At 37.1% G+C, this 19,436-nt stretch overlaps 4 protein-coding genes and 1 long non-coding RNA gene across 10 annotated transcripts; 4 read left to right on the top strand and 1 right to left on the bottom strand.

Moving 5' to 3' along the window:
- Positions 1–1,864: 1,864 nt before the first annotated feature.
- On the top strand, positions 1,865–6,671 carry ABCB13 (P-glycoprotein 13). 2 transcript variants are annotated; one of them, NM_102559.2, is made up of 9 exons: positions 1,865–2,244; positions 2,355–2,409; positions 2,505–2,680; positions 2,752–2,952; positions 3,143–3,402; positions 3,473–4,013; positions 4,091–4,874; positions 4,978–5,219; positions 5,299–6,671. In NM_102559.2, the coding sequence occupies exons 1-9, from the start codon at positions 1,972–1,974 to the stop codon at positions 6,502–6,504; spliced, it is 3,738 nt and encodes a 1,245-aa protein (NP_174115.1). In that variant the 5' UTR covers positions 1,865–1,971; the 3' UTR covers positions 6,505–6,671. The 2 variants fall into 2 exon arrangements, with proteins under 2 accessions (NP_174115.1, NP_001322427.1); NM_001332792.1 differs by having other exon boundaries at positions 2,505–2,952.
- A 429-nt stretch (positions 6,672–7,100) lies between these two features.
- On the top strand, positions 7,101–9,142 carry AT1G27930 (glucuronoxylan 4-O-methyltransferase-like protein (DUF579)). Its single transcript, NM_102558.5, has one exon. The coding sequence runs from the start codon at positions 7,722–7,724 to the stop codon at positions 8,589–8,591; it is 870 nt and encodes a 289-aa protein (NP_564297.1). The 5' UTR covers positions 7,101–7,721; the 3' UTR covers positions 8,592–9,142.
- A 534-nt stretch (positions 9,143–9,676) lies between these two features.
- On the top strand, positions 9,677–13,494 carry AT1G27921. 4 transcript variants are annotated; one of them, NR_139796.1, is made up of 8 exons: positions 9,677–9,872; positions 10,122–10,245; positions 10,354–10,501; positions 10,614–11,342; positions 11,457–11,536; positions 11,613–12,521; positions 12,613–12,724; positions 13,074–13,491. It is a non-coding gene; the product is annotated as an other RNA (long non-coding RNA). The 4 variants fall into 4 exon arrangements; NR_139794.1 differs by lacking the exon at positions 9,677–9,872 and having other exon boundaries at positions 9,916–10,245; positions 10,614–10,667; positions 10,967–11,342; positions 12,940–13,494; NR_139797.1 differs by having other exon boundaries at positions 10,122–10,501.
- On the bottom strand, positions 10,253–13,446 carry MAP65-8 (microtubule-associated protein 65-8; the record flags this gene model as incomplete). Of its 2 annotated transcripts, NM_102557.3 has the most annotated exons (11): positions 12,912–13,446; positions 12,605–12,808; positions 12,228–12,485; positions 11,894–12,106; positions 11,581–11,736; positions 11,330–11,486; positions 11,090–11,241; positions 10,921–11,008; positions 10,735–10,808; positions 10,575–10,649; positions 10,253–10,480 (listed from the first exon to the last, which is right to left on the bottom strand). In NM_102557.3, exons 1-11 carry the CDS (start codon positions 12,993–12,995, stop codon positions 10,253–10,255), a joined length of 1,689 nt encoding a protein of 562 aa, NP_174113.2. In that variant the 5' UTR covers positions 12,996–13,446. The 2 variants fall into 2 exon arrangements, with proteins under 2 accessions (NP_174113.2, NP_001322317.1); NM_001332791.1 differs by lacking the exons at positions 10,253–10,480; positions 10,575–10,649; positions 10,735–10,808; positions 10,921–11,008 and having other exon boundaries at positions 11,069–11,241; positions 12,912–13,153.
- A 1,806-nt stretch (positions 13,495–15,300) lies between the features above and the next one.
- PUB45 (plant U-box 45) lies at positions 15,301–19,368 on the top strand. The gene is made up of 6 exons (NM_102556.5): positions 15,301–15,670; positions 16,064–16,176; positions 16,438–16,623; positions 16,717–16,824; positions 16,963–18,119; positions 18,335–19,368. The coding sequence occupies exons 2-6, from the start codon at positions 16,126–16,128 to the stop codon at positions 19,137–19,139; spliced, it is 2,307 nt and encodes a 768-aa protein (NP_174112.1). The 5' UTR covers positions 15,301–15,670; positions 16,064–16,125; the 3' UTR covers positions 19,140–19,368.
- The last annotated feature ends 68 nt before the right edge of the window (positions 19,369–19,436 follow it).

The following is a 19,436-nucleotide window of genomic DNA, read 5'->3' as shown; positions in this document are numbered from 1 at the left end:
GTACTCGTTTTCTTGTTTTCTGCTTTTTGATTACACAGAAAAAATTATCTTGAGTAGCTATAGTGTTCATAGAAGAATAGTATATGGGCTGTGTTCGCTCTTCACTGTATCAATAACTACATGCATGTGACTCTTTGTGTTGGGTCCATTTTCAACAAACCTCTTGTATTGGGACGCTAAATCCGTAAATCATGACAAAGACTCTTAAAAGTTAAAAACAGTTGGAACTTTACAATTATTGTTATGCCATTTCAACATTTAACAACAAACTAATCAATCTAAGGATGATTTGAGGTTGAATCCGAGGAAAATTTCAGACAAAAAGTCAGTTGAATTTGCTGTAAGTTTGTAACAGTTTACACTCTTAAGTCTGGCTATGTGCAAGGTTTGGCTAACATTCTCTCACTTTATAAATTTGTACATACTCACACACATTTTTTTTTTATTATTGCTCTTATCTCTTTGCACATGTCAGAAATGATTTTTTAAAAAAATAATCCAGCTGATTCATAGTCAGAATGACAAGACAAAACATAAAACATACAAGCTACCCGAAAATTTTATCACCAAGATATCTATCCTATATGATCATTTTTTTTTTGTGCAAACCTATATGATCATAAATTTGTTATTTTTAATAGGAAAGAACATCATGAATATACAAAAAAAAATTGGGTCAAGAATTGATTGACACAATTTGTGTTGGTTATTATTTATGGGCCTAAATTCTGGTAATGGGCTTTAAAGTTTTTTTTCAATAATTGATTACTACGATTTGTGATACACAAGAAAAAAGCTTAAGACCATGATTGTCCTTCCTCAAGTACGACATTTAACATGAGTTTCACGAAGATTTAGGAATTTAACAACAAATAGGGTTTTCATAATCAGCAAAATAACCACAAACCTTGTCGGTGTTGATGTTACTCCTTTTTTCAATAATCAGGTTCTTTCCAAAGACATGCCTTGTCGTAAAACCCTAACAAATGGACGACAGCATATAAACAAAAACTTTGTCTCCAAATACAAGCTCGATAAAATTTGATTTTCGTTTTAATTTTGTAATTTTTGCCCATTCCAAAAGCTGTAAATTCTGAAATTCGAGTTTTTCGTAAACATTGTTCACCGGAATTTTCGTCTTTGCGCTTTGTCTTTGATCAATTAATTGATCAAACATTGTAATATTACATCAAACCGCAAATCGTCTCGAGAGTAATATGTTGATCAAATCATCACAAAAACTGTGGATATAGCTTTGTGACAGCTCAAACATATTTACCAATTTATTTCTCTAACAACCAGTACACATGAATAAATATTCAAGATTTATAAAGTTTCATGGATGAAAAACAGCCGCGTATTGCTTTCGTACACGTAGTATCATTACTTAAAGACGATAATAACAAGTTTGACAACGATTTGTTCCTCAAACCTACCATGCAATATTCTTTTCATATTCATTTCTAGCGTCACGTAAAAAACATTCACCATAAGTTTTACATATATATATCTCAACTATGCGTTATACTCTTATCAAATTAAACATATTCTATTGTGCATGTCAGAGTAGTAGGGATCAATTTTATCAATAACTACCAATTGTCTACGTATCCTTTCACCCTAAAATTAAACATGATGAAAACGTTTACACTCATGATACAAAGTGAGCAGCTCCACACTGATGTGTAAAACCAGATATACGTATATAGGTTCTCCATTAATAAGATTATGGGAAAGCTTTAACTACGAGTTGTCAAAAACAGTTAGAGCAATCGCTTTTTTAGGTAAGATTAGACTTGAGTGTTAACACTTTACATTAAATAAGCGAGGGAGATGTCTCTATTTCATAATTCCCACTTTACCCTTTTTCCTTAGCTTTCCTCACAAGAAACTCAACACCCTAAATTTCTCTCTGCTTATCTACTACGCTCTCAAGTACCTCTCTGTTTTTGATCTCAGTGTTCAGTGACAATGGATAACACAGAAAGATCCTCTAATGGAAACATCCAAGCCGAGACGGAAGCAAAGGAGGAGAAGAAAAATATAAAGAAGGAATCAGTGTCATTGATGGGTTTGTTTAGCGCAGCAGATAAACTTGATTACTTTCTCATGTTGCTAGGAGGTTTAGGTGCGTGTATACATGGCGCTACGCTTCCTCTCTTCTTCGTGTTCTTCGGAAAAATGCTAGATTCTCTTGGAAATCTTTCTACAGATCCTAAAGCCATATCTTCCCGCGTTTCACAGGTTTGTTCAGAAACCGCTGTCATTGAAAATCTTTATATTCAAGAATGCTTTGTCTTTTCATGAAATGAAAATCACAAGTTCATAACAATTCGGTGCTTTGTCTTTTCAAGAATGCTCTGTACTTGGTCTACTTAGGATTGGTCAATTTTGTATCAGCTTGGATCGGTACGTTTCCATGTACATTGGTGATATGTTTTTATAATGTTATAAACTTTTATCTGTTTTTAATGTTTTTAGTTGGGATGGTTTATTATTGGCAGGAGTTTCTTGTTGGATGCAAACAGGGGAAAGACAAACAGCACGATTGCGTATAAATTATCTCAAATCGATATTAGCAAAAGACATTACTTTCTTTGATACTGAAGCTAGAGATTCAAATCTCATTTTTCACATATCAAGCGATGCTATCTTGGTTCAAGATGCAATTGGCGATAAGGTACTTTTACTAATATATGAATTCATTCATACTACTATATGGATTCATTATAATGTTTTGTTCTGTTTCAGACCGACCATGTTTTGCGGTATCTATCTCAGTTTATAGCGGGATTTGTCATTGGTTTTTTGTCGGTATGGCAACTAACGCTGCTCACGTTAGGAGTGGTTCCACTGATAGCTATTGCAGGAGGAGGGTATGCTATAGTCATGTCTACAATCTCAGAGAAGAGTGAGACTGCTTATGCTGATGCAGGAAAAGTCGCAGAAGAGGTTTGTTTATACACTATGACTGAGATTTTCTCATAAACTACTTTCTGCATTTACGTGTGAAGAAAGTCTCACAAAAGAAATCACATAACAAAACATATTTTAGTTTTCAAGAAAATACTTTTGCAAAATGTGAAAGCAAACACAATTCTTTTAATTTGATCCTGAAAAACACAATTCTATGGATCTTCAGGTTATGTCACAGGTGAGAACAGTGTATGCTTTTGTAGGAGAAGAGAAAGCTGTAAAATCTTACTCAAATTCTCTCAAGAAAGCTCTGAAACTCGGTAAAAGGAGCGGTCTTGCTAAAGGTTTAGGAGTTGGATTAACATATAGCCTCTTGTTCTGTGCTTGGGCTTTGCTTTTGTGGTATGCAAGTCTTCTTGTACGCCACGGCAAAACCAATGGTGCAAAAGCCTTCACAACCATCCTCAATGTCATTTTCAGTGGATTGTAAGTCTTATAAATCCGAGAAATTTTGCTAGATATATCATCAAACTGAATGATTCAATTGCATTTGCAGCGCCTTAGGTCAAGCCGCACCTAGCTTATCCGCGATTGCTAAGGGTAGAGTTGCTGCTGCAAACATATTCAGAATGATAGGGAACAACAATTCTGAAAGTTCTCAAAGATTAGACGAGGGAACAACATTGCAAAATGTAGCTGGGAGGATTGAGTTTCAAAAAGTGTCTTTCGCATATCCTTCTAGACCAAACATGGTTTTTGAGAATCTTAGTTTCACAATACGGTCAGGCAAGACTTTTGCATTTGTCGGTCCAAGTGGTTCAGGGAAAAGCACAATCATATCAATGGTTCAACGTTTCTATGAACCTAACTCAGGGGAGATTCTCTTAGATGGAAATGACATCAAGAGCCTAAAGCTTAAATGGTTTAGAGAACAGCTTGGATTAGTGAGTCAAGAACCAGCATTATTCGCCACAACAATAGCTTCCAATATTCTTTTAGGTAAAGAGAATGCGAATATGGATCAGATCATAGAAGCTGCTAAAGCAGCTAATGCTGATTCTTTCATTAAATCATTACCTAATGGTTACAATACTCAGGTACATTCTCCAAATTTCCATACTCATATCTTCTCATATTTCCACTTGATCATTATTTATCAAACCATTATAAATAGGTTGGAGAAGGAGGAACTCAACTCTCAGGAGGACAGAAACAGAGGATTGCAATTGCTCGAGCAGTTCTAAGAAATCCAAAGATATTACTTTTAGATGAAGCAACAAGCGCTCTTGATGCCGAATCAGAGAAGATTGTTCAGCAAGCACTTGACAATGTCATGGAAAAAAGAACAACAATCGTCGTTGCACATAGATTATCCACCATTCGAAATGTTGACAAGATTGTTGTCTTGAGAGATGGTCAAGTTAGGGAAACCGGAAGCCACTCAGAACTCATGTTAAGAGGAGGAGATTATGCGACTCTTGTCAATTGCCAAGAGACAGAACCTCAAGAAAACTCGAGATCAATTATGTCTGAAACTTGTAAATCTCAAGCTGGATCTTCTAGTTCAAGAAGAGTTTCTAGCTCAAGGAGGACTTCAAGCTTCAGGGTAGACCAAGAGAAGACTAAAAATGATGATTCCAAAAAAGACTTTAGCTCTTCTTCGATGATATGGGAACTTATAAAGTTGAATTCTCCAGAATGGCCATATGCATTACTTGGCTCCATTGGTGCAGTACTTGCTGGAGCACAAACTCCATTGTTCTCTATGGGGATTGCTTATGTGTTAACTGCATTTTATTCGCCTTTTCCTAATGTGATCAAGCGCGACGTAGAAAAGGTAGCTATTATCTTTGCTGGAGCTGGAATAGTAACTGCACCTATATATCTTCTCCAACATTACTTCTATACACTAATGGGAGAGCGTCTTACTTCTAGGGTTCGCTTATCCTTGTTCTCAGGTAAACACAAAAAATTAAACAATTGCTCTGTTTAATGCTCTGTTCTAAGATCGATTTGATTCTTGAATTAATGTGTATCTTACTATCTTTACGACAATTGCAGCGATTCTTTCAAATGAGATTGGATGGTTTGATCTGGATGAGAACAACACTGGCTCACTTACTTCAATCTTAGCTGCTGATGCAACTTTGGTGAGGAGTGCTCTAGCGGATCGCCTCTCGACAATAGTCCAAAACTTGTCTCTTACAGTCACTGCATTGGCACTTGCCTTTTTCTATAGTTGGCGTGTTGCAGCTGTGGTAACGGCTTGTTTCCCTCTTCTCATTGCGGCTTCACTTACCGAGGTAACTCAAAATAAAAAAAATCCTCTCAACCATATTTTGAATCTTGAAACTGAATAAGCTTGAATATGACATTTTGCAGCAACTATTTTTAAAAGGCTTTGGAGGAGATTACACAAGAGCTTACTCTAGGGCAACTTCAGTGGCACGTGAAGCGATTGCAAATATAAGAACTGTCGCTGCATATGGTGCCGAAAAGCAGATCTCGGAACAGTTTACTTGTGAGCTAAGCAAGCCCACCAAGAATGCCTTTGTCAGAGGTCATATCTCTGGATTTGGATACGGTTTGTCTCAGTTTCTTGCGTTCTGTTCCTACGCTCTTGGTCTCTGGTACGTATCGGTTTTGATCAATCATAAGGAGACGAATTTTGGGGATAGTATCAAATCCTTCATGGTGTTGATCGTCACAGCTTTCTCAGTTTCGGAAACGCTTGCTTTGACCCCAGATATCGTGAAGGGCACGCAAGCACTCGGGTCAGTTTTCAGGGTTTTACATAGAGAGACCAAGATATCTCCAGACCAGCCTAACTCAAGAATGGTTAGTCAAGTCAAAGGAGATATAGAGTTTAGAAACGTGAGTTTTGTGTATCCCACAAGACCCGAAATTGACATTTTCAAAAACCTAAACCTCCGAGTTTCAGCCGGGAAAAGTCTTGCGGTCGTAGGACCTAGTGGTTCGGGAAAGAGCACGGTGATCGGACTGATCATGAGATTCTACGATCCGAGCAACGGCAATCTTTGCATCGATGGGCAAGACATAAAAACCCTAAACTTACGTAGCTTGCGCAAGAAGCTAGCGCTAGTTCAACAAGAACCGGCTCTCTTTTCAACAACCATATACGAAAACATTAAGTATGGCAATGAAAACGCATCGGAGGCAGAGATCATGGAAGCTGCGAAAGCGGCGAATGCGCACGAGTTCATTATCAAGATGGAAGAAGGGTACAAAACGCACGCGGGTGATAAGGGAGTACAATTATCAGGTGGGCAGAAACAGAGAGTGGCTATCGCGAGGGCGGTTTTAAAGGACCCTTCAGTGCTTCTCCTTGATGAGGCAACAAGTGCTCTGGACACGAGCTCGGAGAAACTAGTCCAAGAGGCGCTAGACAAGCTAATGAAGGGACGAACGACGGTATTGGTGGCTCATAGGCTGTCGACCATAAGAAAAGCAGATACGGTCGCTGTGTTGCATAAGGGAAGGGTTGTAGAGAAAGGAAGTCATAGAGAGCTTGTTTCAATACCTAATGGGTTTTATAAGCAATTGACGAGTCTTCAAGAAGTACTGTGACTCGTGATCTTTGAAGTTTCTTTCGCTTTAAATTTTATAAAACTAATATATACACATAGAAACTACATATGATAATATTATAAGATTGTGTCAGGAATATCTGGACACAAAAAACATTTGTAAACTTTTAAGGAAAAAAATTGAATAGCAGAGAATGTGTCTTATTGGCTCTTTAACATATGTGTATTTCAAAATCAATTTACAAAATCGATGTTCATGTACCGGACGAATGTGATCCTTGTAATTTAAAATCTGGATCTTTAATTACGCGGAAAAAAACAAGCATAGATACACATTTCATGCAATACATTACCGCATATATGAATTTTTTTTGAGTTATACACAATTCATAAACGTGTTTTTCTATCACGTCGCTAATCATTTGAGTTATGTTATCATTTCGATATTTGAAACTTTAGTGACGAAATTTTTTTCACTCCCTCATTGTCGAACAATTTACCACAAGAAAGTGACTAGAATCTGGTGAACCAAAAAATTCTTTCCGGACATATCTATATTTTTGTTTTCATTTTCATATCAATTCAATATATAAATTCTTACAGTTTAAAATGAAAAATGCATGAATAAATCAGAAATTTAATTAAAAAACTGGTTTCAGAAATACAAACTTTTGGATCTTATGAATTATGATAAACAACATTTATAGCTTGAAACCTTGAACAATAACAGATAACAAATCCACAAGTCCATTTTAAAACAAGAAGACAAAATATCAAACGTTATCCACCGGTAAACTCATCATAGATTACCCTAATACGTATTGAGACGAAATCAACTGAAATTGTATGGGCGATCTTGTTTTTTTGCTTATATTTGGGATGAACGATCTTGTTTAATGTTACTAATTGTTATCTTTAGCAAACCGAAGTGGGAACGAAACCCCATGCTCCAAGTCCAATTAAATAACATATGTCCACAGAAATGTTTTCAAAATTCGAATAAGCCACAGCAACGTGTCTTGTTCATATATCCACTATAACCCAAAGCTGCTTCAATGGTCGGATATGGACACGTGTCAGTTAATCAGACCATCTCCAAGAAAAAATATCCCAAATCTTTCTTCCCTATTCAGTCCCCCAATCAACAATCCTCTTCACATTTCTATTTTCTCCTCCGAGGTCGTCTCTCGACCAAACCACAAAAACCAGAACAAAAATAACTAAAAAACAATCAGATCTGAGATCGAACAAAACAACATGAACACGTTAATCCCATCGGAGAAAAGATGGATCATCACCGGCGTTTTACTAGCCGGTTTAGTTGGCGGTGCTTTGCTTTTCACAAGCTTCATACGAGCCGCTGACGAAACGCTCTTCCTCTGTTCCACAGCAAGCGCCAAAAGCAGAGCGGTGGCTGCGGCAGCTGATTACGAAGCGACTCCGATTCAGCTTCAAGCGATCGTCCACTACGCGACATCTAACGTTGTCCCACAACAGAATCTTGCTGAGATCTCGATCTCTTTCAACATCTTGAAAAAGCTAGCTCCGGCTAACTTTCTCGTGTTCGGTCTCGGTCGTGACTCGCTCATGTGGGCTTCTTTAAATCCACGTGGCAAAACCTTGTTCTTGGAAGAAGATCTTGAATGGTTTCAGAAAGTGACCAAAGACTCTCCTTTCTTACGTGCGCATCACGTGCGTTACAGGACGCAGCTTCAACAAGCCGATTCGCTTCTACGTTCGTACAAAACGGAGCCTAAGTGTTTTCCGGCGAAATCTTATCTCCGGGGAAACGAGAAGTGTAAGCTAGCTCTCACGGGACTGCCCGATGAGTTCTACGATACAGAGTGGGATCTGCTGATGGTCGATGCTCCTAAAGGTTACTTCGCAGAAGCTCCGGGAAGAATGGCGGCGATTTTCTCGGCGGCTGTTATGGCTAGGAACCGGAAGAAACCGGGAGTTACGCACGTGTTCTTGCACGATGTTAATCGGAGGGTGGAGAAGACTTTTGCCGAGGAGTTTTTATGCCGGAAGTATAGAGTCAACGCCGCCGGGAGGTTATGGCATTTTGCTATTCCTCCGGCGGCTGCGAACGCTACGATTGACTCTGGTGATTATAGGTTTTGCTAAGATTGCGACACGATTTATCTTCTTATTTCCTCTTTTGCCCTTTTATTTTACTTTTTTGAGGAATTTTATTACAGCATTGGGTTCACTTATTATCTGATTTAGTGCCGACAGTTTTGGATCTGCATCTCGTGTTTCGTTATTTTTAGTTACAGGCTTTCCAAAATTTCATGGGGCATTATATTTCACATTTTTATCATATATTACATACTTATGATACATAGTCATTTTTATCGTATAAGAATCTGAATAAAATTGTTTGAAGAGAACGTAAATTTTTTTTGAACAAACAGGAGAACGTAGAGTTTTAATTACCCATAACTCGTTTTAAAGACTTTTTAATGTTTACCAGTCTAATTTCAACTCTATTGAGAATAGCATGTGGTGTGAGCTGGTAAGTGGTAGTAACTCTGACTTTTCTTCTGACGTCACGGAAGGTAATTATATTGCATATTTAATTTCCAACGAGTATTGGTGAGTATTTTTGCCATATACTACCTTTTTAGAAAATGAAAAGGAAAATAGATATGACGACGAGAATCTCTTGATAAAATGTGTGTTGGATTTTCATTAAAACCCAAACGAAATTTTATAAAATGTACAAGTTGCGATGTGGAGATACAAGTGGAAACGAAAACCAATAAGAAATGTCTTCTATAAATCTATTTAAAATATTCCATAAATTTTAACTTTTACGTATAACCCAAACAGTCACCATGTTTAAGTCGTATGTTTTTTTTTTCTGTAACCCATATTAGGTCTTTCAATTTCATTTATTTCCTGACTTTTAAACATATATTTATCTTTTTAATAGGGTTTATTAGGCAAAAAAGGAGATATAGTAAGAAAATACTGAATTTATGTAAGTGGAAATACTTTGGATGTGCTACTGGTGTTAGATCAATGGAAAATATAGAGTAATAGAGAAAAACAAATATGAAAAAGGAAGTTTATTTGTATAATTATTGGATCAATTTTTTGTTTTTCTTTAGAGAAATATAGAGTAATTTTTTTTTAAAATAAACTATTTGTCCAATGCAGAATTTATTAGGATCAACTTCAAGATACACTTCTGCTTTAGCAGGATCCTCCCACTTACAGTATAGTGTGATGACTGACCAGTGTCTCAGTGATAATAATAATAAACCTTCATTTATATTAATTATATAATTCTTTGACCAAAAAATAATACTAATTCCATAATTGAGACGGTGGATCGTTCCGCCGGACCAACGCCGGGTGGGTAGCTGTCGCGTCGTGACGCAGACTAATTAGTGATTACAGGTATCTATCTCATTCTCTATCTGTTTTTCTCTCTTTTCGTTGAATTGGGCTTAGCCAACTATTATACGTATCTCCCAACTTCAACGCTTTTCTCTCTCAATTGAAATTGGAGTCTGATTCTAACAGTTTCCAAAAGTCGGATTTTTCACCACTGTTAAAGGCTGTCTATGAAAACATGAACTTGTGTGATGAGTTTCATAATGAAACACACAGATTCCGAAAGTCATAACTCAAGTCTTGTTGTTACAGAGGATTATACTTTTATTTTTGAATGTGAAAACATATACAAATGAACAAGTGTCTCAAGGAGACAATGGACCTGAAAACAGTGACACAACAGAACTTGTGTCATCACGATTAAGCCTAAAGACAGGTATTTTTTATGCCTCACTCTTTCTGCTTTCTCTTCTTATAGATGTACCAAGTGCTGTGTAATTATTGTTAGTATTGTTGAATCCTCCTGAATACTTTCTGTTTATAGGACTTCCACTTCCAAATCCACCATTCATGCTTCGATTTGATATTCGCCTATTGCTGCTAGCTGGCCTTGCCATGTAAAAATTATCTCCCTCAGCCACAGGTTGTGGAATGCTCATCTTCTTCATTTCCTGCATTTTATTGTCAATCAGGTTTAACTTCAAATATTTCCTTTCACAGTTTTGGTTTTCTTACTGTATTTAAGGCTTAGGAGGAGAGACTAACCCGGAGCCTTTGCTTCTCCATTTCTTTTTCCTGCCTCAGCTTATTGTATTCTTGCAACATTGCAACAAGAGGTACCTGGATAACTCTTAACAGGTGATGATTACTCTATCTAATTTAGAGTTTCTCTTTGTTAATTCAAAAAGGCATCAAGTTGTGTTACCTCATTGTATAAGAAGACTTTCTGTCTTTCTACCTCCCAGCTCTTAGCCTTAACCAATATAGATTCCACTAATCCTGGTCCAAATATTATAGAAGGGTCAGTGACTAGTTTGCTTCCTAACTTAAGAAAATGCAGGGTCATTTGTAGCTTTATTTGTGTTGGACCCTAAGGAACTGCTTATATTACCTGAGATTTTGCTGACTGTTATGCGTGCCCGTTCTGCTCTCCTTAGGTTTCGATGAGCATTTCTACTTACTGAGTACCGATTCTCGTCCTGTGACAACGTTAGTGTTTCTTGTATGAGTTAGACTACAGAGATAACATTTAGTTACTTTCATAGAAAAGAGATTGGAACCTGGTCATATTCTTCTAGCCAGCGCTCTTCATCACTTGCCAACATCCACCTATCAACTTTTTCAATTATTCCTTTTCTACTTGCTGCTTCTTCCTTTGCTCTTGCTATCTTTTCATCCATGGCGGCTAGAAGGTCAACATGGTCAACTTCCCCTTTGAAATAGAGGACAAAACTCTGCAATGAGTTTGACATGTATAACAAAGACACGCAGCAGTTGCAGAAAGTTACAATTAGTCAAACCAGAGTCTACAAGGTTCGTGATATTTCCCATTTCCGTTGATGGAGTCTCCATATGCGACATGTTGCACGTATCTTCTAGTTCCTTTTGCTTCTTGATGAAAAGTTCTTTGATTCTGCTTGCTTTCAGTTGATCTAGTCTCTTGACTTCAGCCTCAGCCTTGGGAAAAATTTGCACAAAGAAAAGGCGGTTACCACCAGCCATCATTGGTATGAAACCATTGTACTACATGTCTACATAGTTATATACTTACCTGCTGAATTATGTCCAATGTAATGCTTCCAGGAGCACACACGTCTGATGGTGCGGACGACAGTAAATCAATGACATGAAAAAACTTTTGACGATCTTCATAAGATGCATCCATCAGATTCCACAGGTTCGATAAAGCTCTACCAAGATGGTGAAGCTGCACACATGATGTCTTAAAAGTTCAGATAAGATAACAACCTCTTTTCTCTTTGATAAATGTGCATCTCTTTACTGATTTGTGTTTCAACTTATATCTGTTAAGTTTTATGTTCTTAGGATAGATAATGAATTGAAACATTTCTAGTTAGCTTCACCTTTTCAAGGCGCTTGTGCTTTTCCTCTTCCAGAGACACAACAGTGCCATTAAGCTTTTTTAAGATATCATCACTGATGTTTTTGGATATTCCATAGAGGTCGTTCAAGCTTGGGTGAATCTTTGTTATGATCATTGATGCTTCTGTTCCCAATGTTGCTGATAGATCTCGAATGGCGCATATGTATATATCAACCTTCTGTAGTCTCTCATTCTTGTGTGACAGAACAATGAAAGACAACATGATGGAGAAGCCAAAACTGTCTGATAAGTAAAACACATGCATGTTGACCAAAAAAAAAACATTGTTCCCAATTTGGTATTACAAAATGTACCTTCTCATCATGGAGTCTATGCAGTTCATTCTGATATTCCTCAAGTTTTTTATTAGAAAGATCGTTGTCATCTATGGTTATCTTTCTAGTTGAGTCTTCATATGTCGATCTACCTGCTATTTCTGCTGATATTTTCTGAATTTCCCCTTTGACAGATCGGAACTGCTTCACTCTCTCGTCTTTCCTAAGCCTCATCTCACGCAGTGCAGGCGCAATAGAATCCAGCTGCTCCCTCAGTGTTCCTCCCTTTTTCTCCGGCTGTATAGAGAATGACAACAAAATTATCTATGATAGGTTATCTGAAACACTGGACTAGTCTTGGTTTTGTTTATTGAATAGTCTTTGCTTCATAATGGATATGAAAGAATGAAAATTACTCTTCCAGGTACTGATCTTTCACCGAGGCACAAAAGAAAATGGGTGAGTTCGGCTTCAGATTCTGCCAGCTCTTGATGTAGACGAGACCTCGAAACATTGGCATGGTCAACTTTTCTCCGGTAAGCCTCTACACATTCCTGCTCTATATCAAGCAACACTTTTTCTCTCTCAAACTTATCTTCTCCAACTTCATCCCATATCATCTGTGCATAAAACAGTGACCATCGGGCATCGATCAGAATACTCTAAATTATGAACCATTTTACTTAAAAAGAAAAACAGAAAGCACCATCAAAACAAACTTGCCTGTAACTCTCTGAGCAAATATCCGCAGGACGTATCCAACAACGATGAGCTTCTCATTTCTATCGGTGTCTGAAGCGAACCCATATTCGGATGGATAATTCTGCAATGTTTTCTTTTCTTTTCTGCAGCAATTGAGGTATTAGCTTTGTGCTATTGGTGCAGGTTTTGCTTTGAAGACAAGTGTGAAAGTGACACATATTCTGCTACAGAAGCTTCTTGTTTAAGTGAAGGCTCATCCGCATCTCCCTCCTCCTCTTTGATTCTTCAGTTTATGTCTCTTTCTCTTTCTCTCTCTCAACTTCATCTGAATTTGGTAAAGCTTAGAAGTCGCTTTTGTGCTGATGCGTTTGCTTCTGCTGTATGAAAAGCCAGAGAGAGATGTTTTTTTTTGTATATACTACACAAAACTTGATTCGTAAGCAAACCTGTAGTGCTAACTTTTTTGCTTATTACTGTTTTATCTGAACACAAAATCGAAATAGACAGAGATTCTTCACCATGTGGGTTCTTACAACATAGCTTCTTTTTCTTTGTGGCTTAGATTTTGGTTATCAAGTTCTTTCTGAATTTCCCCCCCCCCCCCCTTAAAATTCCTCTGTTTTTTTTTTGTATCAGTGATAGATTTGCATATGCTCATTATCATTAAAACTAATTCCTCTGTTTTAGTATCAGTGATAGATCAATATGTCCTTACAAAATTTATATTATTTTAGCCGTCGTTTTAAAATTCTTGTATTTTTCATTGACCACATCTGAGGTTTAAATTGTTACTCGTGGACAAATTTCCGGACGTTAGTACACTTTATAATGACTTATTTGGTACGTCTCATAAATAAATAAGAAGAGGAGAGCCTCAACTAATTAACAAATAGTAATAAATTTGCAGTCCTATATATGTACGATCCAACAAACCAAAAGTTCTAAACGATTCTCAGACCAAACTCAACTTTTTTGTTGCTAATAGGCGATAGTTCATTTATATTTACAAAAAAAAAGGACAATGTTAACCTTTAAAAAAAAAACGACAATGTTAACCTTTAAAAGTTTTTAAATATTATCTGTGGATTAATTTAATATTTTATGGCAAAACTGGAAAATAATGTCTAAATCATTATAAATTTTGGGATATAATAATTCAAAAAAAAAGCGAACATGGTTGCCAACAAATAATTTCTGAAAAAAACATAAAAAACAAAAAATAATAAAGGTTGATTCAAAGAATATTAGTAAGGGAGAAGGTATTATTGTAATTTAGGATATTCAATGTAGAGATCTAAATAGCCGACATATGCATGTATTGTCGGCGCGTGTCGGCCGTCGAAGTCGGCAAATCTCTTTCAACTCTCCCTCTACACAAATTCAAACATTAGTGTTTCAGTACTATAGATTTAAAGTTCAATTCAAAATAATATAAAATGACTACAAATCAGAGTCGATTTATTCATATTTAACTAATTCTTTTTACCAACATTTCAAAATTAAACCAATGACCATCATTTTGGTTTATTTTTAAATTATAATTCCTAGAACATTCGGTAATTAAAAAAGGAAGACAATATTACTATTTACTACAATATGTAGCCTTTTTTTTGACATCGAATGCATTGTCATTTGTCAACAGTACACAGTACACATGCTAAGAAAATATGGCTGACGATAAACTTCTTACATCAACCGAGTCCACTCGAACCCGGTGACAGAGAGACAACCAATGGACTAAGACCACTGGCCCACAAGTCCTAGTCAATGAAGGTGAACCTAGTTGGTTTACAGGAAGAAAACACGATGCAGTTTTTTTTTTTCGATAAAGAATATAATATGAAAGACGTGTTTATTACAATATGAAATGTCGGTGAAAATTGGACCTCTCATTGCCCCTTCGCCATACTTTATTTATTTTTATTTATATGATTAGTAAAAAAAAAATGTCAAAAAGCTTTTTATTCTACATCATTGTATCTATTTTATTACTCATTTTCAACTATCAGTCGACCAAAAAAGAAACTATATAGTATACAAGCCGAAAATCCAATATTAGAATGAAATGTTTTTTGGTAAATAATGATCAACAGTTTCAGTTTCAATTGAAGAAGACTTGGAAACAAAACAGAACAAAATTTGATTCACTAAACTACATTGCATTTTGACTTTAAACGGGCAACACCATAATGATATGTTTTTATCGCATCCAAGAAATCGAAATTATGAGTATCTTAAGAAGCTTTTTTCTTAATAATTAAAATGTCTCCTAATAATACCGTTGCTAAATTCAAATCTAGTAATACTTAAAAATCATTTGAAAAATTAATTGAGTTGATTAATGATTAAACAAATAACAGAATCTTTTTTCTTACAAAGAACATAATTAAAAACAAAACAAAACAAATCTGTTGTGTGTACTTGCGACCTTGCAATTGCCACTCGCAAGTTTTGGCTTTATTTTGACTTGAGAAGAACTTCTCCTCTTTTTTTCTTTCACTAAAATATTTATTTTTATTTTCCTTCAAAAAATCTCCATTCGGTATCAGCCATAGCCAAACCTCTCTTCTCTCTTATTGTTGGGATCGACAAATTTTGCCTTGATTAGCTCGGAAACTTGTAAATCAGAGACCCTCGTAGAAACTACCCAGAAACAGCATCTCCAAGGAACAAATTAATCATTATACTAATGCCTCTGATGCTCTTCTTTTGATTTTGTGATCGACTTCTCTTTATTAAGTCTACACCTACCAGATGCAGATTATAGGTTCATTTTTTTGGTACGTATGTTCCTCTGTTTTTCACCCGATTCAAAAAATGGATTTTTTTTTGTTTATCTGGGTATTTGCTGGAGGAATTAATCAGATTGCTTTTATGGGTTTTTTATTTTTGTTCTTGTGTTCTGATTCCCTCTGTTTCTTGACAAACAAGAATCTTCCTTTGTTGATATTTGGGGTTTTGGTATTCTCATGATTTTGCATCTAATTTGTTTGTTGAAATGCCCCAACTAACCACCTTTTGTTGCTTTTTCGTATTCTTTGCTCTGTTCTTATATACTTTCTCTGTGCAGAACACATTGCATTTTTTAGGAAACACTGATCTATCTGGCTTGTCTGCTATAGATTAGTTTATTTGTCAACTTGTCACTGATTCGGTTCTTTTTCTTCTTGTAGTATTGAACTTTAAGCCGATATAGAGTTGTTGTCATAGATATATACAGCGAGTTATTGAAGCAATGGATGTTAATGAGGTTGAAGAAAATTTCTTTGCCCCTGGTGATGCCAAGGTATCTTAATCAGACCTTTTTTCCAATAATGTTTTTGTTGAGATATCTCCCTAAGACATTAAATTCTTGGTCCTGTAACTTGATGTCTATATGTATCCGTCTTTGTTTCAATTAATACTCTCTTCTGGTTCTTGATTTTGCTCGATTGATCCTGTGATGTACAATAAAATATGTCTAACAGATTCTTGGTCCTGTGGTTTTTAAATACGTGTTACCTATTGCTGTAAGTGTAAGGCATTGGCTAACTGATTCCTGTTTCAGCTACACGGAAAAATGTGCAATGCCCTTTCAGTGATCTACTGCAAGATCATGTCTATTTTCCCGTCGCTTGAAGCTGCTAGGCCGAGAAGCAAATCTGGAATTCAAGCTTTGTGTTCACTTCACGTGGTTTTAGAAAAAGTGAAGAACATTCTACGCCATTGCACTGAATCTAGTAAACTTTATTTGGTAAGTTTTCTGTTTAGTTATGTCTTAAAGATTTCAGAACTAATCCAGTTCTTCTTGTGGAGATTCTCGCTAACTAGCTGGTTTGACATGTAGGCTATAACAGGGGATTCAGTAGTTTTGAAATTTGAGAAGGCGAAATCATCTCTTACAGATAGCCTTAGGCGTGTTGAAGATATAGTCCAACAGTCTATTGGATCTCAGGTAGTTAGTTCTTCGTGTTCCCGTATCTTGGTACTCTTGTTTTCTTCTCTCACAGCAAGTGAATGGAAAGTTAAAGCAGAGAAGCAATATCTCTAGAGTTCAGTGCTTTTATTTTAACCTGTATATCCTACTTTGCAGCTTTTGGAGATTTTGATGGAGTTAGAGAACACCGAGTTTTCACTTGATCCAGCAGAGAAGGAAATTGGCGATCAAATCATTGGATTGCTGCAACAAGGGGGGAATTTTGAGAGCTCATCTGATAATAATGAACTTGAGGTTTTCCATCAGGCTGCTACTAGACTAGGTATCACTTCTTCTAGAGCAGCTCTCACAGAGCGAAGATGCCTCAAGAAACTCATTGAGAGGGCCCGAATGGAGGATGACAAGAGGAAAGAATCAATTGTGGCTTATTTATTACATCTCATGAGGAAATACTCAAAGCTATTCAGAAGTGAGATCTGGGATGACAATGATTCACAGGGTAGTAGTTCATTGCCTTGTTCACCTACTATCCAGGGTTCTATAGACGATGCCCATGGTCGTGCTTTTGACCGTCAGCTGTCAAAACTGAGTTCCTTTAACTTCAGATCCTGCAATAACAATAGGAGATCTTCGCAGATGTCTGTTCCGCCAGAAGAATTGAGGTGTCCGATATCTTTGCAGCTTATGTATGACCCTGTCATTATCGCGTCTGGGCAAACATATGAGAGAATCTGTATTGAGAAATGGTTTAGTGATGGACACAACACATGTCCCAAAACTCACCAGCAGCTCTCTCATCTTTGCTTGACTCCTAACTACTGTGTCAAGGCTCTAATTTCTAGCTGGTGTGAACAGAACGGCGTTCAGGTCCCTGATGGACCCCCTGAGTCTCTAGACCTTAACTATTGGAGGTTGGCGTTGTCTGTGTCCGAGTCCACCGATACGAGATCAGCAAAACGTGTTGGTTCTTGTAAGTTGAAGGATGTGAAGGTGGTTCCTTTGGAAGAAAGTGGAACCATTAAAGAGGAAGCCTGTGAATCAGAATACCAGGAAGATCAAGTTACTCTTGTTGAAAGATGTACGGAATTGTTGACCACTTTAACTGACGTGGATACCTTAAGAAAGAAATGCAGAGTTGTTGAGCAGATAAGAGTATTGCTAAAAGATGATGAGGAGGCCAGGATTCTCATGGGGGAAAATGGGTGTGTTGAAGCGTTGCTTCAGTTTCTGGGATCAGCTCTGAATGAAAATAACGCTTCAGCCCAAAAAGTTGGAGCCATGGCTCTCTTTAACTTGGCTGTGGACAACAACAGGTATGTGAGCAAACGATGTCTCGTTTTCTCTCTCTCAATGATCAAGCACCTAACTTAAATTAGTCTACTAACACATTCGGTTATCTTGAGAATATTGCAAAACTATAGATGGGCTAAGATTTCAAGTTTTCAACAACAAAATCAAGTGGGTTATTCTTATCTTGCCAACTGGAAGATTATATCTCATTTCCGTTGTAATTTTTTGGGAATTTCAGGAACAAAGAGTTGATGCTAGCATCAGGAATTATTCCTTTGCTGGAGGAAATGCTCTGTAATCCACATTCCCATGGTTCAGTGACGGCAATTTATCTGAACCTCTCGTGTCTTGAAGAAGCAAAGCCCGTAATAGGTTCGAGTCTGGCAGTTCCTTTCATGGTAAATCTTCTTTGGACCGAGACTGAAGTCCAGTGCAAAGTCGATGCCCTTCACTCCCTTTTTCACCTGTCCACCTACCCTCCCAATATCCCCTGCCTTTTATCTGCTGACCTTGTCAACGCCCTTCAATCACTCACTATCAGTGATGAGCAACGGTGGACAGAAAAGTCCTTAGCTGTTCTACTTAATTTGGTATTGAACGAGGCAGGAAAAGACGAGATGGTTTCAGCACCTAGCCTTGTGAGCAATCTCTGCACCATTCTTGACACGGGTGAACCAAATGAGCAAGAACAAGCTGTTTCTTTGCTTCTGATATTATGCAATCACAGTGAGATCTGTAGCGAGATGGTTTTACAAGAAGGAGTGATACCTTCTTTGGTATCTATCTCCGTAAACGGTACTCAACGTGGAAGAGAAAGGGCACAGAAGCTACTGACACTATTCAGGGAACTGAGGCAAAGGGATCAAACCCATCTCACAGAACCGCAGCATACAGAAGTCACAAGCCCCGAGGACGGATTCTCTGTTGCTTCAGCCGCTGTAACAGAGACAAAACCGCAGTGTAAATCAGCCTCGAGAAAGAAAATGGGAAGAGCATTCAGCTTTCTATGGAAAAGTAAGAGCTTCTCAGTTTACCAGTGTTGAGTCATGTCTTTATTACCTTTAGTTGATGTAAAGTTGTACTTTGTTTTCCCCATCTCAAGACTTATATCTCTTTTTGAAAGTCTTGGAGGTAAAGAGAAAAGAAGCTTGTATAGGTATGTAGTTTATATCCAAGGATTTTTGGGTTCTGGTTATACAAATTGTCAAATTACAATGTACTTGTTGGGTGTAGGTTTTATAACTACTAATGAGAAATATTTTTACTCTGAAAGCAACTTTGTCATAAATTAAAGGACGAGATACGAAATTCATAAAAGATAAGACCAAGAGCCGCTGAAC

This window comes from Arabidopsis thaliana (genome assembly GCF_000001735.4).
Source record: "Arabidopsis thaliana chromosome 1 sequence".
Classification (NCBI taxonomy): Eukaryota; Viridiplantae; Streptophyta; class Magnoliopsida; order Brassicales; family Brassicaceae; genus Arabidopsis; species Arabidopsis thaliana.
The sequence above is the reverse complement of the archived record's forward strand: the minus strand, read 5'-3'. Positions and strand labels throughout refer to the sequence as shown.